The sequence below is a fragment of the Anser cygnoides genome, chromosome 1, assembly GCF_040182565.1.
Source record: "Anser cygnoides isolate HZ-2024a breed goose chromosome 1, Taihu_goose_T2T_genome, whole genome shotgun sequence".
NCBI classification, from domain to species: domain Eukaryota; kingdom Metazoa; phylum Chordata; class Aves; order Anseriformes; family Anatidae; genus Anser; species Anser cygnoides.
Genome location: NC_089873.1, coordinates 69,600,437 through 69,628,059, shown reverse-complemented (window position 1 = coordinate 69,628,059; position 27,623 = coordinate 69,600,437). Strand labels below are relative to the sequence as shown.

Below are 27,623 nucleotides of genomic sequence, written 5' to 3'. Positions count from 1 at the left end.
CTTTCATCATATCCACTCATATATGAAAGGTTTTCTCCCCCAAAATACATTTAAAATATTCTCTTAATATCATGCAATGATCCAGAACTGCAAAACAACTGCAGCTTTTTACTAGAAGCCTGGGGGTGGGGCTTGCTCCCTGTCTTCCCCTGTTCCAGACTGCATCACATCCATCTGCTCTGAAGGAAGTATCAGCTTCAGTTCCCTCCCAAGTATACCAAGAGAAAAATCCAATTTCTACATTCAAAGTCTTTGTTTTTCAGTTCCAGAGACCTAAACTGAAAATTCACCTCTCCTCAGCACTGGGATGTACGAAAAACCAGTTGTGCAGTCAAGTTTTGGAAACATCCAGAGACAGAGACCCCACATCCTCTTTGGGCAACAACTGAGATGCAGTGACTCACAGATCATGCACTTCAACCGTATTTACATTTTCTTATCACCAAGAGCTGGCAAAAGCCTCCAGCATTTCTGGTAGAATGATAGTGCTATGTCAGATATCACTGACAAAGGTAGTAGCACCAACTACATATACATATTCCATATAATAGTTCCTGCACTGAAAGCTTCTTTCTGACAGTATTTTTCATGGCAGAACCATTTCCTGAAGTTGTTTTGCCAAAACTGACAAGACTCCTAGTATTCAGTTAGACACCCTTGGCAGCCACGTAAGTCTGGGTTTTTAATAGTATCCTATGGTAAGAGGTGGGGTAAATATGACACACGCTCTCTTCCTTTAAAGCCAATACAGACATCCATCACATGAGGAGAAAAATGTATTTACAAACAAATCAAATCAAGGAAGAGTCCTTTCATTTATCAATGTGATAAATGACTCTTGAAGAGAACAGGCATTTTTTTTGCTCCTTTTTTTAAAATTTAGCTTTAGTAACAAACACAAAGACAACCTAAGGATATAAATTCCTTTGTAGCCAAGGTAAACATTCCTTTTTCTAATTCCAACTACTTTTTTGGTGCTTCCCCCCCACCTCCAGTTCTACCTTCATCACTTGTTTTACCACAAAAACATTAGCAATGTTAAGTCAATTCCATACCGGTTTTGCCAGAATGTTAAAGATCACAAACATGAATCACTTTAAATACACCTTCACCTTTTCTAGTTATTCATTAGGAATTGATGTTTAAAATAAAATTACTAGCATGGAGACTGAAAAATCTTTACCTGTTCATGGTTTCATTTTCTTATGAAAATTTCAATAGTCCTCTAGCTATGGTCTAGAAGTTTAAGAGAGAACCTGAATTTTTAACACAAAAACTAGCAGAAAGCCATAGAAACCAAAAATATTGTTTCATATGTATACATAAGTGGACACACATATAAATAATAGTTTAGAAAATAAACACGAAGGGAAGTAGCCTTCCTCCCATCCCCCAAATCACTTTTATAAGAAATTCTTTAAAAAGTTAGACTTGTACCGATGAGTTTAAAACCTTTGATTACACTTAACTCAAATAGTTACAATTCCTAACGATCAAGACACATTGCTAGACCAGAACAGTTAATTCTACCATTTTAACCAATTCCTGTTAGTAAAATTAAATTTTAGATACTCATCTACAGTTTCAGCTGTGTATTACAGCAATCTTCAGATTTCTGTGAACAGATAGGCAAGCTGTTTAATTCAATAAACACTATTATCAGTTTTGTTGGGTTCTAAAACTTCTGATGATTTTAGAGGCAGCCATAAAAGCAGACTTGAAAGAATATTTTTATATCTCTATTTCTAGAAGCAGCACCTACTTACTGTTTAAGCTACCCAAAGAAAAGAGTAAAAATAAATAGAAATAGGAATGAGTTACAGGGAAATACTTAGCTGGCATTGCTTAAGTACACACATAAGAACACAGTATAAAAATTACAAGCAAATCTACATAGCCAATTTTTTTCCCATAAAGCAGTACTATGCAGAATGCTACTTAGTAAGCAAATTTTAACTATTAAAAAACCCTCTTATGACAGATGGAGCTATACCAAAATAAACGTCTTCTCTCTGAATAGCTTATGTTGCCTGATGAACTGGTATTTGCAGAAGCACTCCTTGAAAATGGTACGCATTCCATCAGCTCACAAATCCAACTGAAAGATATTCCTATAACAGACAAATTTTTGGTTTGATTTGACTTGCCACATGACTACATGACTGCTAAAGGCATCACGAGAGACAGGACAGAATGACATGATTGAGGGAAGACGACTCTGTGGGACAGGACTGAGAGACTGATCAAGTAGTTTCAAATCAAGGTAAGCCCTCTAAGATGTACCTATCCTAGAAAAAGTGTTCCAAAGGTTCACTAAAAACAAAAGCCTTTCTCCTTGGAGCGAGTCTTTACCTTCGGACTTGGTAAACCTACACCTGTACTATACATTTCTTCAATCCCACTTATGAAAGAGTAATTGGTTTTATTGCTGCTCAGATACAGTGAACAAAGTACAAAGCGATTGTTTTCACACAGCACTCCCTTTCTCTTTAAACTGTTACACAGTTAAGGAAATTCAACTACCAACTGCATGCATAATCAGAGATTTTTGTTACAGGGTTCACTTGTCTATGTTTTTTATTCACCTACCTTCTATTGTCAGCAGTTAAAGCAGTTTCAGTTCATCATTGCTTCAAGCCCGCTCAAACAGCATACACCAAACAAGCAGAGAGAAGATGTGACTGTGGAAGACTTCGACATAATTCCTAAGAACTCTCCATGTTATTTCCTGTATTCCAACTCCTTCATCTATTACAAAGATTTTTGCAAAGGTTAGGTCTTAAAAAGAGAATGAAAGTTAGAAACAAGTGTAGCTGCACCCCGTAATTTACCATTTTTGATAAAGAAGTGTCATCATATGGATTAAAATGTATGCATAAATAACTACAAAAGATAACCAACCTGTAAAGAAAACAGGACCTGTTCTTGTATAAAAATATTTTTCAATTGCTATTATTTTACACAGAAGAATTTTAAAGTAATTGCAAGTAGAGTCTATTTGCCATTAGACTTACTTTTGGAAGTCATGCGGAGTTTTTTTTTTTTTCCCCTAATTTCTGCTCATGCTTTTGCTGTCAGCAACCTGGCTTAAACAGCTGAAGACAGTGCCAAGACATTAGTTGCTGACTTCTCTGCCGAACAATTCTTCTATTGTTTTTCAGGATTTAAACAGACATCTTTTTGGGTAAAGTACTAGTCACAAAACAGTCCGAATTGAAGAGCCAGAGAATTAGGAAAACATGGCAAGATCTTTATCAACATTTGAAAATTCACTTGGCTATTCTTGAGTTTATTGTTTTCCTAATTTCTCCTAGGAAGTGGATAAACCTTGCAAAAAAAAAAAAAAAAACACACAACAACCTCACCAAATGCTCTTAAATGCTTAGTTGAATTCCTGTTAGGATTAAATTTAGGTAGTGTTGGTAGAATGCTCCACAACTTCATTTCTGGTGCTGAGTATCTTAGAGGAACAACTTGGATTTATGAATTACCAGTTTTCAATATTCTTATTACTCAGTTCTCTTTTATGTTAGTTTATTTGACAAAATGAGAGTCTGGGTTTCTAGTATTACTATATACTTAATCCTAATCTTGTTCTTCCCAACCCAAACAGGAAATAATTAACTGCAAATAAATCCTAGATTAGGAAGACAGGTGGTGTCACACTGGGCAGCTTTTACCAGTTAAATTCACTTTATAGCACTCTTTATATTTTAAAGATACTCCAAAGGTATGCCCAGCAAATTTTGGAACTCGTTCTTATCCATTGAGACAGTTTACACGTCTATTCCCACAAAAGCTACCTGAACAGCAAGAACCGAACCCTAACTCATGCCAGCCAGGAAGTCTGCATTTCCACTCTTCAAAATATCTAGTAAGGAACACCACTGACTTTTCCTTAACAATGCGAAGTAATACTGATTGTAAAAGGCTAAACCCTTATCAGGACCTTCCAATAAAAAGTTCTTACACTCCAATGCCCCTCACTTCATAACACTAAATTCTTATATCAGTTATGGGCTGCATGCAGGAAAACAAAATTTTACTTTCAGAGTTGAGAAGCTGCATGAGGACTATTAAAGCTCTACTATATTTGTAACCCACTCATTACATTTTCCAAAGGATTTACTCCTTGAGACAATGGTATAGAAAGTACAGTTATTCCCTAATAAATTGAGCACTGATTTAGAGCTGAAGAAAATCATCCTTCAAATGCCTATGCACTTCAGTAGAGTAGCCACGTCTTTCATTAAGGAAAGGAGAAAAAAACGTTTTATTTTTGTCAGTAAGCAATCATTCAATTCGACCATTGAATATCTCTCTCTCCCATTCCCAAACTTGTATCATCTAAGCTCACCTTCAAGTCTCTTCAAAATGATGAGATTGCTGAAAGCAGGTACAATTTTAACAGTTCAATTCCATTTACAATATGAAAAACAGCTCAGCTTTACAGTCTTCTTGCCAGGTACCTCTCACTCACACAAACCTCTTCTTCCAAAACTTTAAGTCTGTTACATCAAACCAAATCACTGCCAATACCCACCTGGCAGACAGCATCTACTGATTCAAAAAATGTTACGTTCCTCTTGTTAAACCTCTGCGTCTAGTAAAGCCTAAGTAGGAATATCAGAAACATTTTCATGTTTACATAGTTTGTTTTCAAAACAAGTTAAGATCAGCAGATTACTATAGGTAGAGTATTAAGTCTTTCCATACAGCAATGTTTTGTGCACACACAGCATCCATCAAAGCTTTAGTGATAACAGGCACAGATACTCTGCAAGACTACTCTTAAGAATTTGCATAACCATAATGAACACAACATTCCTCCGATTTACTACCAGTAAATGAATATTTATGACTTACTGATTATTGTTCTTAGGTACTTAAGAGCAGCTGAACTAGGTCAGATCAAAAGCGTGCTTAACAGAGCACCCCATTCCCAGCAGTGATTAGCAGCAAACACCTGGCAGGGATGCACAGCAATACCTTGCTTCAGCAATTACAAGCCTCAGAGGCGGGACGCAAAATGAAAGAGGTGACCACATATTTTTCTTCTACAAATGCCGACTTACAGTCCACAACATCCTGAGCTGTAATTTCTAGATGTTTTCAGTCACTTTTCTTCGTTACGTACACGCGCCTTTCCAACCTTATGAATACTAGTCACAAGTGCCGGCTCTTTCAGATCTGGAATACATACTGCTGCTACTTTTATTCCAACGTACAGCAAACGAATGACTCTACTCCCCTTCTTTCCACCATCTATGATTTTACAGACTTTATCATACCCTCCACGTCAGTCCTCAGTGAGGCATTACAGCATTCTTCAAATGAAGAGCTTCCATCTTTGATCACCCTCGTGAAACTTCTCTGTACCTTCTATTTTATCATTTTCCTGTCAATCCAGTACTACTACAGCATGAAACTATGCTCTTATTTCAAGCTACGCTTAACTGGAACAATATTATTTCAGATGTCAAGCCTTTGCAGTCATTTTCAACCAGTGCCTAATTTTAAGAAGTCTCTTTTCTCACACCGTGGATCAAGGGCACAGTTTCTATTTTTTTTTTCTTAAGATGAAACTGATAAAACTTAATCTAAACATCAATAAAATATTATATTTTCTTACATCCTGAAGGCAAAGGATTCTGTCAATTCATAAGTCTAACATCACACGGGTGTCAAATTTTAGAAAGTAGTGCTGCTTTTCATATAGAAAATCTTGATAAAATAGAGCTAGAAATCCTCGTATAAAAAAGGTCAGTTAGAAACAGTGGCTTAATGACAAAAAAAACACACAATACACACCCCTAAGAATCAAAAAGACATACCTCCTTTTTACATTCCAAGTAAAATGATTTAAACAAATGTTTCCCTGAAAGGCCTAGGATTCTTCCAGCACTGCCATGAGATTGCAGCAACTGGGAATAAACTGAAACAGCCCTTGCTTCTCACACACATCACATACGACCGGGCAGCCCTGCTCACGCAGAGGATATATAGATGCTCTGCTTCCACTTCCCTGCCACTGCAGCGAGAACGCTGCACATCTAGTGGCAAGTTCCCACAGCTGTCTGGGAACACCAGTAAGGCAACAAAATGCTACATGTGCATGCGCTTTTTTTTGGTTTGTAAATACATGCAGCGCTTCCTTTCTAAGACTGCAGCAATATTTGCTCTATGAAAAGACATTTCTCCTAGGTTTACTTCAACAAAAGGGAAATAAAAGATTCAATTAAGATTTTGGCTCAAAAGGAAATAGAAAGAAAAGAAAAATCTTACATGGCTTTGTAGAAAGACATACCTAACATTCTAGGACCCAGTGGCTCCATAGGCTGAAGTGATAAAATAGCTTCTATCACCTGTAGATTGCCAGTGTAGATGTCCAAATCACACCAGGGAACAAGAACACCACTATTATTTAGCTGCTTCTGGGAAACGAGACTCAGCTTAACTTTAGTACCCACTTCACAAAACCTGTGCTGCTATTCACAACAATTGGGATTTGCATGGAAATCTGAAAGACAGTCTTAAAGAACATGGGGCTTATTCTCTCCTTCAGCCAGTATATTCTTGATCACTCAATATTCAACACAGTACATTTAAAGTGGGAGGGCAATTTTCTTCCTAGTACCTTTAATAAGAAGCCGATCACAATTTGCGCATTTTTACACTAGTTTATTTTAATTTTTTTAAAAGAAAGTTATTTCAATTTTCAAATCATTACCTAAAGAACAAACACTACAAGTCAGCTAAAAAAAACACTACTCTTGAACTCTTTTTTTTTGATTATTGTTTTACTTTGGGAAAATAAAGTCTCATTCCCCAAGCAAATGCAAAGAAAGAGAAATTCAGTTAAGTAATCATAACTAGCAACAATCATGTGAAGTGGAAAAAAAATTGTTACTATAAGTTCTCTACAGAATATCATAACAAACAGCAATCTTTATTTTTTTAAATGCTGAACTACTTATACGCAGTGAACAAGAAAATACTTTCATTGACTTCTAACTTCATATTCCTTCAACTATTAATCTTGTACCAAAACAAAACCTTTAATTTATGTTTGTACCAAAAGACCTCCTACAAGCTAAAGGTTAAGTTTGATTAGATTAAAAAAAATTCTTCAAAAGGGAGAACTGAGGAATGTGAAATATTTAACATGAACCACATCATCTGCCTCAAAACAGGTTATAAAGATGCACAGACTTTTGAAGAGTTCATACTACTCAATTCTATCTACTGCCCAGTCTGGTCGTATCTTGAAAACGCATCCATTTCTTTTTAGCTCAAGAAAACAGTAATCATATGTAAATTCCTGCATAGCTTCATATAAGGTATGAATATAGTCTCAGCAGCAGCTAAGGAGGGAATGAAACCAATCTTATTTCTGAGTGCAGAAGGACAAAGCAATCTTCCTTGTATTTTTTTCCCCTAAGAAAAGCACTTACTCTGAAGAAATGGGTCCATTCAGCAGCATGCTGCCTCTCCCCATTCAGCTCCCTGCTTATTTACTAGCATAGAATCATCAAGGTTGGAAAAGACCTCCAAGATCATCTGGTCCAACCATCCCCCTACCACCAATACCACCTACTAGAACAATTCACAAAGTATTTGAATCACTCAAAAGGTTGCTTACCGCTACTGATGTATGCCAACAAATATTCTGATACTATTATCTTTTGGGGACATTTATCTCCTCAACTTTGTTGATCAGTATTAACCGAGTCATTACTGTGCTACCAGGTGAATCATAGAAGCATAAAGTAATTAACACTAGAAGACAAGTACAACCAATTGCTTAAAAGAAAATCACAGCTTCAAAGATTGTTCCAGAATCACATGCAATGTTTATATTACACCTTAAGCAATTAAATATGTATTTATTATCTAAGTATAGTTTACAGACTAATAACGGCCTAGCATAACTGCCAGTGGCCCCAAAAGCACCAAAGAGAAAAATGAACATATACAGAAATAGCTCAAAGCAATACCACCAGAGAATCTAGAACAAACATTTCCATGACATTTTGTGCTGCATAAAACATGGTCAAAAGCATGAAAGCTAAGCTTTGAAAAATGAAGAAACATGAACGGTGGTTTTGGATGCAATTTAAAAAAGTAAAGCATTTAAACACATCGCTGAAATCTAAGTTGCTAAGTTACGGAAATGTATTATGAAAAGTTGTGGGGAGCTGGGGGTCAGCCTCTTCTTGCAGATAACCAATGACAGGACTAGAGGGAATGGCCTCAAGTCGCACCAAGGGAGGTTCAGATTGGAAATTAACCTAATTTCTAAGAAATTTCTCCTAGACATTTCTTAGAACAGGTTGCCCAGGGAGGTGGTGGGGTCACCATTCCTGGGAATGTTCAAGGAAAGGTTGGACCTGGTGCTTAGGGACACAGTTTAGTTGGCAACATTGGTGGGAGGGTGATAGTTGGACCAGATGATCTCAAAAGTCTTTTCCAACCTTAATGATTCCATGATTTTTCTCCTTTCACATTTCTTTTATTCAAGTGCTAAGTATCATTATTTGAAATTAAGTCAAGCAACCTTTTTTTCTTTTACCATTTTAATACATAACTCAGAATGCAACCAGCAAAATAGCACAACTTATCTCTAAAAATAAGACCAGAGAGTTTAGTGGCTCTTGATTATGTTTGCCTTACAAGGATCCCTCTTAGAAAAGTACACGTTTCAGTTTAGAACAATGATAATTAATGCCTGTGGGAATAAAGCAAACTATTTTTTCCACAGCAATATAATTTCCTGTAGCTTTAGTTTTTAACATGGTAGTATTTCAGTAGTTGCTCAGTTACAGTATTTTACTGTATACAGTATGATCGTGATTTGAAACATTTAGCTATTTTCAGTTTAATTCCCTCCTCCCCAACTAAAAAAAGTTAAAGTTTTAGTCATAAAAAAAGAAAATGAATTTACCAATAAGCTACACTTTCAAGGATGCTAACCATTCCCTGTAACTTTGGATTAAACTATTAAAATGACAAAACCAAACAGATGCAACTTGTAACAGCACCTGGACTATACACGTTGACTTGCAGCCACCCTTTTCTTGGTTTGTGTTGCAGTAGCACTCATTTCCAGAGCTCCTCCAAGAAGGTCATGCCCCCCGACTAGGAAGTGTAATATCAAATCTGTGTAATAAGGGGCATAGCTGAATTGATTAAATCCAGATAGGAGAGCTGACATTACCTTGCAGAGAGACACCATTACAGAGGTTACACTCCAATATCTAGTGTTAGACCCAGGGTACATTTAAGAGACAAAGTTTGTATGTGGTGCAAGCTACATAGCCTATAAACCTCAACTGGTTTTTTTTCCTTCAGGAACGGTAATAAGCAGTGTTTTAACAGGCATGCAGCTGGCCAATAGACAAACCTCAACCAATTTTGAGAGAGTAGTACTACATCATTGCCTACTACAATGAAAAAAAAATAAGTGTCAGCACTTTTTAAAAGAAGTTTTAATGATGTACAGGAAATTTATCTGTTTAATCATACCTCATGAGGAAGATTCATTAAATACTTCAAAAGAAACTCCTAAAAAAGGTCAACATTTTATTTTATAGAAAAAACACCTGCATTCCCTTGTAGACTTCATAGCTAGCAGCACTGGATCTGTCCCAAAATAAATTCAGGGGTTACACAACTAGACTGAATAGAAAAGCACTGATGCAACAGTGAATTGAAGGGATGCAGTGTCATTCACTCAGGCAGTTCCAGAAGCCAAAGCAGAGTCAATCCATATGGTGAAGTTATGCTTGTATTAGTATTTACAACATCCTTATTCCCCAGCTCTAAGACTTAAGATTCACTGCTGCCGCAAAACACAAAACCAAACAAACCTCACAAATCTCACACAGTGTAGTGGGTTTACATGGCAAGGTTTTGGTAGCAGGGGGCCATAAGGGTGGCTTCTGTGAGAAGAATCTAGAAGCTGCCCCATGTTTGGTAAGGGCCCCACTGCTGACCAGAGCTGAGCCAGTAAGTGATATTGTTTTGCGCCTCTGTGAGAGCATATTTAAGACAGGGAAAAAAAATGCTGTGCCACACAGCAGCTGGGAGAGTGAGAGGAGTGAGGAACAGCCTTGCAGGCGCCAACGTCAGTGAAGAAGGAGGGGGAGAGGTGCTCCAGGTGCCAGAGCAGAAGTTCCCTGCGGCCTGTGGTGAGGACCATGGTGAAGCAGGCTGTCCCCCTGCAGCCCATGGAGTACCACAGTGGAGCAGATCTCCACGCTGCAGCCCGGGGAGGAGACCATGGTGGAGCAGGTGGACCTGCACTGAAGGAGACTGCGGCCTGTGGAGGACCCCTGCCGGAGCAGATTCCAGGCTGGACCTGTAGCCCGTGGAGAGGAGACCACGCAGGAGCAGGTGACCTGGCAGGAGCTGCTGCCCATGGGGGACCCAGGTTGGAGCAGTTTGCTCCTGAGGGATGGACCCCATGGTACGGACCCATATCTGGAGCAGTTCTTGAAGAGCTGCTGCCTGCGGGCAGCCCATGCCGGATCAGTTCAGCAAGGATGGAATCCCGTGGGAGGGACCCCACAACACAGGGGATGAGTGTGATCGAGAAGGAGCGGTGGAGAAGAAGCGCTATAGACTGACCATAACCCCCATTCCCCCGCGCCACTCGGGGGGAGGAGGTGGAAGAGGGCAGATGGGGGGGAAGGTGCTTTTGGTTTCTTTCCTTTGTTTCTCACTTCTCTAGCTTGTTAGTAATAGGCAATAAATCTTACTATCTCCCTACGCTGAGTCTGTTTTGCCCGTCACGATAATTACTGTGCGATCTCCTCGTCCTTATCTCAACCCTTGAGCCCTTTTCATCGTATTTTCTCCCTGTTCCTCTTTGAGGAGGGGGAGAGAGATAGCGGTTGTGGTAGAGCTCAGCTGCCCACCTGAGTAAAACCACCACACACAGTTAGTCACATACCAGACTTTTTAATTCTGCAGATTAAATTCCTGTTATTATCATCAAACTGAAATTAGAAATGACTGTTAGATCATTTAAAACAAAAACATTTTGTTTTTGTAATGGTTAGGTAAATAAAAAGAGAGAAAGCACAGGAGCAGCCAGTCTATCTGTTCTGTGACTTCACAGTCATTAACCCGAAATTTTACTTTAACATTTCTAAGAGTTGCCCTAGCAGTATACAGGTGGTTTTGCTTTTTATTTTTAGAGAGAGAGATGGCACTTAAAGTTGATCTTCAAATAAACAACTTCTTAAAGTATACTAAAAATGCTGTTCAATAGCACAAAACTATGTATTAATGAAATCACTCAAGAAATGTATTTGTTCCATTCTTCAAAAGATGGCTTTACACTCCATTATGCATTTATTCTTGCTTCAGAATGGGCCATTTCATAATGTATTAATCTGAACTTAACATTATTTTACTTCCAAGACAGCCACAAATGTTTTCCCTTTCAAAGCGTTTTATTCTCAGCTCAGCACTGTACTTTTTCACCAATCACCCTAAAAATCAATTTCAATATACACTTTAATCCACCAAGAAAATCAAAGCACAGCATTCAATAATCAAATATTTCTTCATCTCATTGTCATGAAAGCCTCCCACACGAAACCACAGACGTGTTGGTAAAACTTTACCAGGAACATTATAGAACCACTGTAAAGCAGTCTGGAGTTATCTAATGACCACAAAACTATTTATCTCCTCACTAACCCAAAACAGCTTCAATACAAAGAAAGCAAAAATTCCCCAACTGTAAGTCATAATTTTCTGTTGTCATTTCACAGTGGCATTAGCACCATACCTTAGAGACCTGGAAATAAAATGAAGAACGAATCTGTCTCGTCATGGTCCAGCCAAAAGAATACATCAAAGAACAACTGAATCCCTAACTTGTCCATTAACATCCACAGAACAGATGGAACTTACTTTGTTCTGGTTTGATCAATTAGACAGATTCCTTTGCCAAGACTAATAGCAGCCAATCCTTCACAGGCAACAGTTGAAAAGACAAATAAGCCCAAAGCAGGCCAACCTAGTGCTGCAAAGCACAAAAACTCCAGTTCAGTTGTTAATCTATACTTCCACTGCTTGTGAAACTGGAAGGGCTGTACCGAGTCCTTGGTAGAACATACAAGCAAGTAATTCAAAATACCACACGGCCAATTACAGAGCATCACTGATATAAAGGAAACACACAGCACACCTCTCCCTGAAAGGAATGGCTGAAAAGGGGGCTGAAATGGGCAGGTTTGTATGAAGTACGGGAGAAACTCATAAAAAGCAGTGATTTCGCTCTGCTGTGTGAGCAAGCTTATCACTGCCTTCTCTCCCCACCACTCTTGTCTGGGGAGAAAGGGAGGAAGGAAGGGAGGGGAAACATGGAAGAAAACGAATGGGCTGAAGATGTTCCTTGCTATCAGAAGTACATGAGTTCAACACAAATATCACTGGTTTAGACACGATGCAGGCAAGCATGTACACACATACACTAGCCCCTCTGGGTTACAATCTCACAGCTCAATTACTCGGTATATTTCTGCATGTAGAGGGAGAATTTTAAATGCATTTGTCAATCACCATGATACTGAGTTGCATCCAGCACTCTGTTTTTCTTTCAGTTTAGGAAAAAAAGTAAGCTTAATTAAAGTAACAAAAAAGTTATCTGGAAATCAATTACCTCTTGAAGTCTTGACTTTAAAGTCAATTAAAAACTTGACTTCCCAATATTTAACATCTATCCTAAGTGAATCCTAATTTTGCCTGAATAGCAAAAGATCCTACAGGGTTCATTTCAGGCTGCAGGCATTTGATACTGAACTGACCTCACAGTATTTACATTCCCCTTAAGAAAATTTGGCATGCAGTCCAACTGGGGAAGATCACATCTAACACTACTTGAGCTACCAGTGCTAGAAGCAAGCAAAAAAGCAGTAGGGTGAATGATAAGGACACATATATAAGAAAAAAACAGAAGTTACAAGAGAAAGAGAAGGTCACACAGCAGGAAAGTAAGAGTTGAAGAGACGAGCTGGAGACATTTGCCTGTTCTTTTTTATTTCAGCTGAAAGTAAGGAAACAAATTGGAAGACTTGATATATTTGTTTGCTCAAAACAAATTAACAGCTGCCAACTACAGCTTTGTCTGCACTGCATTTGATTTCCTGTTGTGGTTGCCATACCTATGTCAAAATTTAGACAGGAAGAAGAAACAAAAACAGAAATTTGTGCTCTTATACTCTGCTTTTGACTATTTCCACTATGGGAAAGAGACACCTGCTGAATTCAGCAGCTAAGTCAAATCCATGTGTATGGATCACCCTCCCCCTCCATTCATTACAAGCCCTGATTTATGTTCCTACTGCTGCAAATAAATTAGATATAAATTTAAGAGACAGTCAACAAATCCTACCCATGTTTTTCTTCGAAGTACTTATCCTATCTTTAAGGAAGTGAAAAATTGTGTTTGTTCTTCACAGATTCGCTCTGCCAGCTATATAATCTCCTATATAAAAGGCCTGCTGAAATTATACGATGCAGATTCTGAATCAAATTCAGATGAATTTCTTGACCTCCTTGAAAAATTCAATAAAAACCTTAAACCACCATACTTTCTCAAAAAGCCCTATTTCCAATTGCACAAGGCAATCTCTAAACAAAGTAATAAAATAAACAGAGGAGTTCTTGGAAAAGTTAACGCTGATTAGAACACTCATCTAAAATGACAGTACCTTCCATGCTCCTTAGAAGTTTGGGGAGATTTGAATGCTCTCCAGCTTTAACAACTTACAAATACCACCACTGAAAGTCAAAAAGAAAAAAAAAAGCAAACAATTGGACTATAGAACAAAGACTGCAAAAGACTTGTTGCTATTATTGGCATCCTGGTTTTAAACTTCTGAGCTGCTGCGTCTCTCAGTATCCTAAGTTTAAATCACCCAGCACTGTGAAACACAACAAACCCCACCTACAATAATAGGACATTACTGATTAAATCAACAGTCTTACTATGGCTGTCTCACTTCACATAGTTCTTTCCAGTCTGCAAAAGTGAAAGATTTCCACATAACTTACATATTTAGGCTGCAAAGTGTTCCGAAGCAGAATGCATCTAAACAGAAGATTATAATGAAGAGGATAAAGCAGTGGCATTTGAACCAACTGCTGAATTTGATAGTACTTTTTGTTGTTTGAAACCACAAAGAGAGCGATCTGAGGCAAGAGTAATCCCGAATTTCTTGCTCGGCAGGTTTGGCACTCTCACCTGAAGTGAGACAAAACCCACAACAGAGTGAGTTCTGTTATGGAGCATATTAGAAAATCTCTTTCGTGTTTTGCTTAGGATATGAGAATAAAGAGAACTTCAGAAAAAGATTCAGATTTTTTTTTTTTGATGTCTAGAAATCTTTTCATAAATTAACACTGAAGAAAGCAAAAATGTTCCATGTAAGAAATTTCAGGTGGGGGTCTTTCAAAGAGGAGTAAAGAACAACACGCCCTGTGAAGTATATACCAGGACTGGCAATGACAGGGCCCAAAGGAGACTGTTTCATTTCATTTATAATTAAACAGAAGTCACTTTACCCTTAATACTGGGTATCACTCATAAATAATTCCAAGACTTCACCTTTTTTGCTGTTTAGTATGTACTGTGCATGTGTACTCATCTGGATAACTGAGCACTTTTTTGGGGGGGGGGGGGGGGGGGGGGGGGGGGGTCAGTTTTAAGAGCACAACATTTTTTAACATTATTTGTGGAAAACACTGCAGGGAAAAGTTTTAATCTGGGAAAGTTTTTATTTCAATTTCAAATTGAAATTCAATTCAAAGTAATTTTCATTTAGCAATTTCATTAGACAAGAGCTGCAGAAATAGAAATACAGGGCTCAGTATAAAATGGAATAAAAATCAAACCTCCTACTCCAGCATCGTAACCACATTTCTCAGTCTGCTTCCTTCTAGTCTCAGCATCTCAATCTCACTAGAAGGCAAAGCTTAAGTGGCATTGCCACTTGTAATATTGTCAGCTCAGTTTTACCTCAGGTTGAGCAAAAGGAGCGACAGAAGTAGAAGGCAGCATAGATCAGAAAGCATTGGCGTCTCTAGGTTCATCAGCCCGGTGTAGTCACTAGGCATGTTCCTATAAACAGGGATGAAACCCTAAACCAGTGTTCCTCCCCACCACTTTTTTTAACTGACTAAATACTACTAAGAGATTACCAAGACTCCCAGTGGTGAGTGTAACTACTTAGGCTCCAAACTCTTCCAATTTACTGTAGAACAGTTTTCATAATACCACTGACCTGAACAAGGAAAACTTTAGTGACTTCAACTCATAAAATCTACTATTATCAGAGTTTTAGGTGCTCAATTCAGCCAACTAATAATATTGGCTCAAAGGTCAAATGCTGTTAAATCTGTAGATATAATAAAGATAAAGCTTTCAACTTTTACTAGTTGATACGTTAATTACAAAAAAAAAGTAATATTTCTGTGTTTTATCAACTGAAAGCATTTAATTGTTTCACATCAGCCAAACAACTGATACCCCCATCAAGAAAACAGAAAGCCTACCATAAGGAAGATTTTAAGATCAAAAAAGATCATAAGAATTTCTAGAGAGCTTTAACTTGCATTTTTATTCAGATTAAAATTACTTGTTAGGAGAAACGTTTGATGTTGTGACATTGTTTAAAAACATGGTTCTGTTTGTAATTTTTTTTTCCATCTTCCATATCAAACTTTAACAGAGGTTTCAACTAAGAAGTTTTAAATATATCTAGATGATTCTGTGCATGGAAAACTACAAAATAAAGTAGCCTTACAAAATGGTGTGGGCAATATACTAAAAACACACACACTCACCAAAACACAACAGTCTTGGTCACCTTTACTCTCTCCATCAAGAAACCACGTCATCCTTTTGGACATTCAATCAGATTAAAGGTTTTTTCACTCCTGAATACGGATTTGAGAACACCACTTGTTTATTCTTATTACTCCTATTTCAAGCACAGCTTTCTGGCTTTCTCATAAACCAGGTACACAGATAAACTTAAGATGTTATGTCATCTGTTTTTACACATCCTGAAAGATATTCTCGAGAATGGTAAACGTTAGACATTGGTCAAAAGTTGCTTAGTCTCTATAGGATTTAACACAAACAGTAAACAAAAAAAAACCACCACCACCCCCCACACCAAAATCTCGGAATTTTTCTAAGAGTACAATTCAAATAAAAGCGTCAAAAGCTGTATTTTTCACAGAATATATACAGTTTCATTAGTCCTACTTAGTGAATAGTAAAGAAGTTTCCACAAAACACTGGAATTGAGGGATGGCAAAGATGGCACCTTAAACCAAAAGATTCACTGAATACTTCCCTTTGAAACACCTTTGCTTACAAGGACCTCTTTTACCTGGTCTGACACACTGAAATGTTTTCAGGTAATAAAACACAAAATCAGGTCAGTTTCTACAAAACACAGATTGTAATAGACTTTAGAAGAGAAAACACAGGAAGCTAATTTTAAAGGATAGGCTGCTTGCTAATATACTTTTCCTTACTTACAGAAATAACTGTTCTTACTAAGTCACCATGGAGAAAACCATGAAGAACCAAGTTTCTGAAGTGTCCTGAATACGCCGGGTTTTTTTGTTTGTTTTTAAAATCGTTTACATAAAGCTCTGTGATCATCGCAGGCCACACAGGCATTCAAAACACTAAAAGCCTTTTTCCACTTCACAGATATCAAAGAAGTGTTCAGCTCCAGTTTTATATCTCCAGAGCAGAAAGACACATCACAAACAACTATTTCAGCAGACCTTTGAAATCTCCCTGGCCTATCCAGAACTGGGAAGTAGGAGTCTCTCCCATATGGTTTTATGGGGTGCCTGTGCTATCATGTCCCCACTCTGGAACTTCTGCTTCTGAAGGTGGCTACTGATGCAACTTCTTCCCCCCAACCTCACCGTCAGAGAACACCTCCCCTTCAGCCAAATGCAAGAGCAACTGAAGAGAACAGAGGAAAAGAGCTATCTTCCATACTCAGAAGAAAGAAGGCAAGGGAAGGAGGAGAAAGAAGGGGCAAGTGTTTAAATTTAGGTATTTACTTACTGAAACACAGAAAAAAACACACATACAGCTCCACGCTGGCAGAAATCCCAGCAGTCAGAGCTGAGGAGCTTTGCTTCTAGCCAGTGTCTGTCTCGAGCTTCACAGTAGCTTTCTCCCTCTCTCACACACACACAGAAGCATACTGAAGAGCAGTCTGAACTGCCAAGCCAAAGCGTATCTCAGGTTTAATGAAAGCCTAATTCATTATAATAAGAGCCAGCATAACATAAACATATGCAGGAAAAACAGGCTTAGCACAGCACCACAACAGATGCTAGTTTTGATCCAGTAGGACATAACACTCACAGACCACAGGGGGTTGAAAAAAAAGTGCACAATTCCTTTAAGTAAAAGCCAAACATGATGTGCACTGGGTAACATTTGGACCTGTAGAAGTTATACCAAAAAAAAAAAAAAAAAAAGGACTACAGCAAGAATACCTCCCAAACTTTGCCAGTAGAGATCTATCTGCCTGCCAGCTCAGCCATTTTTGGAAGCAGCCCTGAGCTCAAGGTACTGCAGGCCATGGGTACTGAGATGGGGAAAAGAAAAAGAATCTGTACAACACTGATGGAATAAGGAAGAGGAAATACTGATGGGCCCCAAAGTACCTGGGGGGAGGGGATCAATACATCACTGTATTTATGAAATAACACAGCTACAACTGCCACCTACGTGAGAGCTATGATCAGACAGCATTTCATTTGCTTTTCCACCAGCCTTCAGACACTGTAGATACCAAAAAAAGAGAGACCACAGAAGAACTCACTTCACAGTAATAACATATTAAAGCATGTATCAGCTTTATCTGCTATTAACTCAGTAACCAATTAAGACCAAAGTTAGAAAAGAAGTATTACCACTTCCAAAACCCACAATCTAAAACCACTTAAATTAACTTACTAGTGTGCAAGTTATCAAAATGCCTGACCGCCTTCAGTGTCAACATTTCTTGTTGAAATCAGAGTATTTCAATATTCCATGTAACAACCTCTATACAGGTTTTTTTTGTATCTTTGAATTTTCCATTAATTCTCACATACATTTAAAATGTTGGTAATAAAAAGGCAATAAGTTCTCTATGGTTTCAAGTCTATTTTAGTAAAACTAAAGCATTCGAGGTATTACCCAATTTAGAAACACCCTTCATGAAAGAGACAGCTCAGAACGTCAACCACAAGATGTCACACTCAAAAAAGACTTTGTAACCGCAATAATTCTTAACTTTCACATTTTATATTCTACCTGCCAGACTAACTTTGAAACAGCTTCATAAGCAAGGTGTAATAGTCCCCCGTCAGACCCACACACGAGTCTGACAGCATGTTTTTGCAGGATGCACTTTTGCCACCCTCCCCTCTGGGAGAAATCCCATCAAGTTCGCTCCTAGGAAATAAACTGCCACCCCTGTTCCTTTTGCTGACTTTTCAGTGCTGCCAGCCCTTTCTGCCTGCTGTAGTCTCCACTCCTCCCCTTCCTCCAACTAGTCCCACCTTCTCAGCTTTCTCCTTCAGTACACCACATTCTCTACCTTCACCCTCCTCTTCCTGACACGTCCCCTTCTAATCTGCTTTTTGGATGCAGTCCTATCTCTCCTCCTCTGACCCACACCCATTTCTTCTCATGTCAAGAACCCTTCCACCTCCACTCCCCATTTCTACGCTGCAGCCACTCCACGGTCTCCTTTCCCTTGTGCTGCTGCAGCCCTATTGCAAAGCTAGCCCCTTTCACAACTCCCCCGCAGCAAGATTCCCAGATAAATGCCCTTTTTGTTTTCTTCTACCTCCTCAGATTTTTTATTTTTCCCTACAAAGCCAGGGTGTGCGCTTCCCCCAGGGCTCCCAGGAAACAACCTCATCCTTCCCATGGGGAGACCTGCAGCAGCAGCTTTAACACAGCGAGAAACATTTCACTGAGTGGCAGCACTGTGAAGCAAAATGCTCCCCACACTGAGTATTTTTGGTTTTTGAAACATTTCAGTTTTGGATCTTGAAACATAAAGAAGTAAATGTTAAAATAGTAAGCAAGTTTGCAGGCACTCCTAAGCTCTCCTTTTCTGAGCAGCTTTTCCTACCGAAGGCAGGAGGCAAGGTTTGTTTTGCTGTAATGTTACGTGGCAGTTCACCCATTTACCCACTATTCGATCCACAGGTCTCACCATGAAAGAAGAACTAATGAAGGCCAATAATACACTTCAGCCTTTCCTAAATTTTACTAACATAAATGTTAGAGGTAACCAGAAAAGAACTAAATTCCTAGGAGGAATGCCATTATTCTTTCTGTTGGAGAAAAACAATCTGTTCTTATCTTTTTTCAAATCCTATTTTCCCCCTCAAGAAAGAACTTCCCAGCAAACCTGACTAGTTGTTTGATTTTTCTGGAGAGCTGAATGGGAGAGGATCTTTAGAATGCACGTAACAGACAAAGGTTCAAACAAAAGCTGAATTCTTAATTAGCATGGGTTTATTTTAGTAAACAACAGAACCTTAAGACTGAAAAGATCTCATCTCATTTAACTGCCTAATGGATTTTTCTTACCTTCCCAATTTTCAAGCCACTTGCCAACTTTATTGATGAAAGTTTCTATAAAAGCATGCAAAACCTCCACTTGGTACAACAGGGAAATCACCTCAGCTTCAGCCTGGGTTTACCAATGCTTTGCTTCAGCAAGCAACAGGCAAAAAACTTCTGGCAAACACAGGGAAAGGTAACCTTTACAAAACCCCAATATGCAGCTTTAACCTTCTTAATTCTTTGCATTCTTAAGTGCACTCACAATAGTGATTTCAGTCAGCCTTTGTATTGTCCGAAGAGTATCGGTGCTACAGCAGGGTTAAGAAATATGAAATTCTAACACCCAAACAGTGTAGATAAAAATACTTCTGGAGAAGCCAAATTAGACGCAAAATTCCTCAAATATCTTTCTCGGATTGATTTTTAAACAACTTGATTTTGCAAGTTAATAACCCAAATAACATAAACCTGTTTTAAAAGTCAATACGAAAATTCTAGCATATGTTTAGAACTACTGAAGTGAAAAAAAGCAGAAAAATCAAGTCAATGTCTGAGCTTAATTAGTCAGGTGGTTTTAACCAAAGACAAGAGTTTCTTAAACACATGCATACAAATACGTACATGCAAAGACATATTTATGTAATTTTGTAGTATTCTAAACCAGTACCTTTGTGCCTAATGGTGATGCAGTCAACACAAGTAACTAAAAACATCAGGTCTAAAATTCTGATTAATCTTAAGAGGTAAGAAGTCTGAAGCCAGTGACCAAGCATGCCTTCTCTATTAAGAAGTACCATCCTGCGATTGTCACGTGGGTCCATTTCCTTATGCACTTATAAATCACGTAAGTAACTTAAACTTCCCATACCACTATTCAGATTAAGTTCGTTTTGGGGATAAAGCACTCAGCTTTCCAGAGCTCATAAGTGCTCAATGTGGTACACATAAGTAAATAGCCCAATGTAGTATTCTAATACAAAAGAAAATTCTAAACTTTTCAACATATAATGCCACCATTTCCAAATGGAGCTTTCCCATACCTTTGTTTTACTTGATTTACACACACAATTTCATATTGAACCGACAACACATAATTAAAGATTACATTTCAATGTGTCAATTCTATAGTCACACAGCCCTCCATACCAGGTAGAAGTTCAGTTATTAAAAGGAGCAAACATTTCAGAGAAGTTTAACGATAAAGTTCCCATTAAATGAAAGGCTATTGATGCACATTTCTAATATTAAGGAAAGAGATTTTCTCACTCCCAAGGAGACAAAAAATTAACAGTGTAACCAGATCTCATGAGAACATACACAATATATTATGTGACTGTGCCTCTATTTTTTTAATCCACATAACAAAGAATACCTTTTCTCATTTGCGTTTAGAGGGGAGAGGTGGATGTGGGAGAAGGACATCATCATTATAAAGTAATACAATACTTCTATTAATCCAAAAACTGCAGAAAACAGAGTCCTAGCTAGCATCAACTTACTAAAATAACCCTAGACAAAAAACAAAACCTCCTTACGTAGTGGTAACGACTCTGCATCTATCCCTGTTTCAGAATATATTTCCTTTTTAAAGCCAGAACAAATTCAATGTCACGGAAAAAAAAAAAAAGTGTGCAAACCAGTCACCGTTTAGTATCTACATATTACGAAAATGAAGGGGCACATCCCAAGAAAAAAATAAGGTGTCCTTTAAAAATAATCACATCTTGATGCAGTCTGTATCCTGAGTCATTTGTTTGAAATGCCAGTCCCAGAAATGCTAGGATTTAGATGACGATTATCTATCTCCTCGACATTATCCCAATTTGATTATACAGTGTTTACTACATCAAAGCCAGAAAAAGCAGAGTAATAGATTCAGTGACACACCCACTTGGAACAGCGAAGACCTATTATTAAAGAACCCTAAGAATCATTTTCAAAAGTTTTTTATTTTCAAACAGTCTAACATAAGATGTTACCATAAAGCAACGTTGTTAAATATTTTTATTGAACCCACATATTTGAAGCTGAGGCTCAGAAGCCAGGTGAAATTATTTATGTGACCAGGAAACTCAACTATCCTTCTTGTATAACTCTCTTATTGGACACATTACAGAAATTCAGCAGCCAAGTTTCACATGGTTGAACACATCAGTAGAGTGTCATTAACGCTCATTCCGTCATAACCCCACAACTCATACCAGAACACGAGACAATATGTTTCCTTCAGGCCTGACCCTGAGCAAGTTCTCAATATTTTTAGCTTTCGCATAGCTTTATTGTGCTGTGGTCTGCATAATAAGCATTGATACCTAGCAAATCAGTACATTCAAATAAGCAGGTTACAGTTAAAAATCCACATGTGGGGATGCCTGTGTAGACAAGGTCATAACAACCTGTGCTGTTTTCCAGTCGTGTGGGCGCACCATGGTAGTTTAGACTCAGACAACTAGAATGATTATAATCAACACATCATCCAGAGTTACGCTGCATAAGACAGTGATTATAATGTTGTCACCCTGTCTACATTACCTCTCGCATCTTCTTTAGCACCAGTAGAGCTGAATGCTAGACAACTTTAAAAGGAGAAGCTATCATCAGGCAGAAGCCTAAACTCAGCCTGAGAACCTACACCTGCGGAGCAACGAACAGGTATTTAACCAAGGATGCCAAACTGGTCATACCATCCGAACCCTTCAGCAGACTTGACAGCACTATCCCTGCTGTCCTCCTACATCTATCAAATCAGAAGTGTTTGTGCAACACGTTTTCAAAAGATGTGGCACAATTTTTAAATATAAACAGAGCTATTTAGCGTTGGCTATCAGCAAAACAATCAGCTTAATGTATATCTTAACAGTTATGATAATGCCTTGAACACAGGATCTCATAAGGACAAGAGTACACAAACAAGCTACCACTTGGTAAATTCATCCACAAGCACATCAGTCACTCTACAATAGCTGTCCACACACTTTTTTTTGTTCAAAGAAAACCCCGGCTGCTATTTTCCAGTTACTATGGCTAATAAACTATTTTTAGGTTTATTCTACAATAGCTAGCTCAATCTGGAAGTATAGAAAAGTATTTTCTGTATTATATACATAAATGCAGCTATAAATTTTCACTCTTCTATATTTAGCAATGTGAACAGAACACCAGAGGTAAGATCCTTAGCACATTCCTGTCCTCAGTCCCATGTAGTTCTTGCCATTTGTTATATTAGTGTAATGTAAGCTACAAGAAGGCAGAACAGAACAGTGAAACAAGTGTGTTGTCTAGTAACAAGGCCCCTTCTAGAGAGCCTGGCACCAGTTCTGGTCACATTTTTGGAGCACTGTCCTTCAGTATATTCTCTGGAATTTTGTTTAGCATTTAATCATAGATTTTCCTATCTGTGTATAAAATAAACCATGCAACACTTGGATAAAGCCCATCTCACAATGTTTACAATGCTACTTACACAGAGCAGCTATCTTTTCCTTACACTAAGACATACGCAAAATCCACCTGCAGCCTAAAGCCTCTATGCCTATTGGTAATATTCATTTGCAGGTGTTATCCCACTGACAACATCATTTGTTTAAAGATGACCAACTAAACAAACAGCACTGTGAGCAGAATTACTGAATGAATCAAGTAAGGCCTGCAACTTGTTAAATAACTGGTAAAAAAAAAAAAAGGCATATTAACTGGACAAGTATCCAGAAGTGCCACTTTAAAATTTCCCAGTTAAGGATGGTCTGACTATCTGGAGGGCAAGTGTTTGTAACAATATCTGATCAAAATGACCTCTGGAGTCCTACAAAGCAGCTGTTTCCGCGCTCATCTTTCAAAAAGATGATAAAGTAAGTCTACCACAACAGACACACTCTTCCAAGCATATTAAAATCCAAATAAAAGATACTGAAAACAAAGCAAGCAAACAAAGAAAATCAATACTAGAAGCAGAAACAAGACATCTGCAAAGAAAGAGTCACATTAAACATTCAGAGTGGCCTTAATGTAATTACTACAGAGTAGGGCTGAATCAAGACTCTTCTCCCAATAGCAATATAAGATCTTGCCTCTCTGAAAGCATTTATGACGTAACAGTGCATACACACAAATGTCAAATATGCAGAAAAACGCAAGGTCTTCTTGACTTGCACAGACGTTTGTTACCAGTTGGTCACACTCATAGCAGAAATTTCATTTGAATACTTTAGCAACATTAAAAGCATTAACACAAAACCTCAAGAAATTGTTTTTATCTGTGCAGAATTTCTTTAACAAAGAATTTCATACACTGGCAAGCTTGAACACTCCTTTTTGGTAACACTCAAATTTCATTTGGCATATGTTCAAGACTACAGCGACATTCAGACAAAATAATTAAAATTATAGTATTGTGACAGATAAACACTCAACTTACTTTACATAATATCTTGCACCTTCAAAAGTGTAAGCTTCCTCCCAACCTGTGGGTAAGTCTGGAAAACAAGTAGCAAAACAATGTAATTAACTTTTGAAATGATGCTAGCCATACTGGTCTAGTCCTTGACTAAGAAGTTAAAATATTCCATCTTATTCCAGATGTTGAAAACTCTAGTCCTGCAAATACGTATCTGTAAATTGGCTCAAAATACTGCCTCTCAGTTTACGTTCTGTAATCTAATACAAGCAATAGGCAGAAAAATCTCATTTGGATTTCTCAAACGATAAAGGTTTAAGCGTGTCTTATGTAGCAATGTTTCTTGCTTTGCCCAGTAACTAGAACTCACTGCTGTCATGAGTTCTTTCTGCCTTGAACTTCAGTAGCATCAAATCACCTGACAGACAAAGATCTAAGTGAAATCAATTTACTGAGTTTGCCTTACATGCAAGTTGCAAGCATCTTAACAGGCATGGTATCAACTATACCACAGAGCTATTTTGTATTAGCATAATTCCACCACCAATGTGACTAACAAGTGTTCCTGCAGTGTTTACAACTCTATTCAATTTCACATGAGAATAATTTTCAATGCAAATCTAGTGGAGGAAGTACGTACATCTTTTCCCTCTCTATCTCAGGAGTCAAGAGCCCAGACACAAAAGAAAGTATCTCTCTGGAAAAAACATTATCAACAAAAACAACCAACCACTAATGGTCAACTTTTTTTTTAAACTAGTTGTTTCCTTATGCAATGGAAAACGTGAAGATGCTGAAGAATCACGTCTATGCAACGCTACGTGCATCACTACCATTAAAAGTTTGCTCCAGTTGTTAAAAGCAGTAATTGAAATGTATGGCTCACTCTCTGAATTATAAAAGCAACGATATATTTCCCAGGTTTAAAAAAAAAAAATATTTAGTCTGGATCACATGACTTCTCCTGTTTGCTCATTTGCCCTGGCTGACTTTTTTATTTCACCTCTGTCTTCTCTAGAAGAAATGAAAATCCAGGTGTCTTGATAACGACACAAGGCAAAGTACATCAAACAGGAAGACTCTCTGGCAGAATGACTTATGGCTGCTAGAAGAACTTTGCAAAAAGAATACCTTTCCAGGGCTGAATATCTCCAGAAATAAGAAGGACTTTACTTTAAAGGACAATGTTTTCCTCATCATTTAGTATGTATTTCACAGTATTAATTACTAAAAAGCTTCACAATAATTTCCAGGAGAAATTTATTCACTCAAAAATCATCTCTTAAGAGAAGACATGTCTTGAACTTACTTTGACTAGGTTCCAAAACAACAGTCAGGACAAAACAAGATAAAAAACCCAGAACTAATCTGTTTGATTGTATCTACGCATAGAGAGACAAATTAACATACACATGAATGAGGAAAACACAGAAACTGGTTTGTTTTGCAGGTACTTCAGTATCTGATCTACAAATCATGGTCAGTATATCCAAGGTCATACCTCGCTATGTGTTCGGAAATAAGTTTAATTTACCTGATAATAACTCTCCTAGGTTACATACAGTACTCCAGATACTCAAAAGCAAGCTGCATTTCCCTTAGAAGGCACTTAACGGCCGAAATAAATGAGACACTTGGAGAATTAATGGTAAATCACCATCAGTCAACAGAGACGCTGCTGGCAGTGTGGAAAAAAAAGAGGGAATTAATACTCAGCTCATATTAATGGCCAACTAGCAGAGCACTTCACATACATCTGCCCCCATGCGTACTGCTGTAGATGAAAGCCAGCCTCTCAATTAATCTGAGTACTGGAAGTGGGGAAAAGAGGAGCCCGATAGCAATCAGCAATTCTATTTCCTGGCACTAAATGACTTCTCCCAAGCATCAGCCCCTCGCTGCAGGCTGAGCTGCAGAGTTCCTTCCACCAGCCAGAAGCCCCGGCTTTTCGAACTGCTCCCAACTCACGCAAGACTGCCCGCAGTTTTCGAAGGGGCTGTTTCCGATCTCCTGACACCTAAGCCCTAAGCAAACCCCAGCAGCAAACAACCCGATAGGGCCCAACTGAGCGGCGGATTTCCCTGCGATCACCCGAGCGGCTGCTCGCAGACAAACAGCCGCCCATAGAGCTGCCCTCCACCACCTCCCAGCGGCACGGCTGGGCTCTGGGGCTCGGCAAGCCTTCCTCCTCCTCCTCCTCCTCCTACTTCTCCAGGAGGAGCAAGCGGCAGCAGCAGGACCGAGTTACCCATCCCTCGTGTCTCGATGCCTTACCTCCCCCCTGTCACTGGGAAACCACCCCCGCTCTCCGCGGGGACGGGAGCGGAGGGGGAAGGAGGGGAGGGCTTTGGGGGCGCTCAGCGCGCTCCTCGGGGGAGCCCCGCTGCTCCCCGGGGCTGAGCCGCCGGGCAGGGTGGGCAGCGCCCAGGGGTCCCCGGGGGTCCCCGCCCGGCAGCGGGAGGGCGGCGAGGAAACGCGGGGGGGACACACGGGGGCGGCGCCGGGAGGAGACCGCGGGGCACCGAGCCCCGGGGGCAGGGGCGGCCATGTCGGGGGAGGGCAGGGGGGCTCCCTGCTTCCCCCCCCCCGGCCCGGGCGGGGTCCTACCTGCGCTGCGGCGGTGCCCGGTGATCACGGCCTCTCCGGTGAGCGGGTGCAGCCAGGTCGTGCTCTTCGCCTCCTCGCTGCGGGGACGCACACAGGGAGCGAGTCAGGCGGGCGCAGCACCCCCCGGCCCCGCTCCGTGCCCCCCTTGCCCCCTGGCCCCCGTCCCTCCCCCCGCTGCCGCCGTCCCCCCGCCCCGCTCACTTGATGAAGAAGACGCGGCCGCCCTGGCTGATCCCGTAACTCCAGCTGCCGGGCAGCGCCCGCAGCCGCTCCGCGCTCAGCTCCGCCGGGGCCGCCATGGCCGAGCCGCCGCCGCCGCCGCCAGCACAGCCGGGGAGAGCCGGGGGGGGGGAGCGGGAGGGGAGGGGAGGGGGGCGAGGGAAGGAAGGAGGGAGGGAGGGAGGGAGGGAAGGGGGCGCGCGGGCACGAGCGAGCGCGTCCCCGCCGACGCCAACACCTTGGGGAGGGGGCGGGGGCAGCAGGAGGGGGGGGGCGGGGCGAGGCGGCAAGGCACGCCCCCGCGCGGGCACGCCCCGACCGCCGCGGGGGCGCGCAGCACCGCCGGACGTTGGGGCGGGGCAAGGGAAATGGCGGGGGGGGCTCGGGGGGCGGCCCGCGGCCCGGCTGGCGAGGGGCCGAGGCAGGGGAAGGGGGTCGGGTCTTGGCGTTTGTCGGGTACAAGCCGAGTGTGCGTGCGTTTTAACTGAGCTAGGCAGGGCTTCGATTTAAGTTAAAAAAGAGAAATTAATAAAACCGTCGTGGTTATGGTGTTTCTGAGGGGAGCTTGCCGTACAAAAACGTGTCCTAAAACGAGGAGGGCTGGGAAGCCTGAGGTGTTCCTGCTGACAACATTCCTGTGTCCACGGAAACGTTTGAGATTCACAGCTGAGGGCTTTGCCCTCCTCTGTCTCCTGTTCGGAACACTTACGGAAAATTAAAATCTGACAGAACAAGTCACCGAGTGGCTTGTTCCCCACCACACCTTGCGGGCAAAGC

The 27,623-nt window shown here is 40.0% G+C and overlaps 1 protein-coding gene across 20 annotated transcripts in view; it reads right to left on the bottom strand.

Moving 5' to 3' along the window:
* PLEKHA5 (pleckstrin homology domain containing A5) overlaps positions 1–27,027 on the bottom strand; it is a 169,475-nt gene extending 142,448 nt beyond the window's left edge. For 4 of the 20 annotated variants that reach the window (XM_066999350.1, XM_066999312.1, XM_066999318.1 and 1 more), the window contains exons 1-3: positions 26,829–26,999; positions 26,628–26,704; positions 24,042–24,099 (exon numbers count right to left, since the gene is read on the bottom strand). In XM_066999350.1, coding sequence (XP_066855451.1) covers positions 24,042–24,099; positions 26,628–26,704; positions 26,829–26,926 — 233 coding nt within the window. In that variant the 5' untranslated portion in view covers positions 26,927–26,999. Of the gene's footprint in view, positions 1–24,041; positions 24,100–25,554; positions 25,570–26,627; positions 26,705–26,828 lie in introns of those variants that run through there. The other 16 variants (XM_066999357.1, XM_066999379.1, XM_066999328.1 and 13 more) reach the window with 9 other exon arrangements.
* Positions 27,028–27,623: the final 596 nt, after the last annotated feature.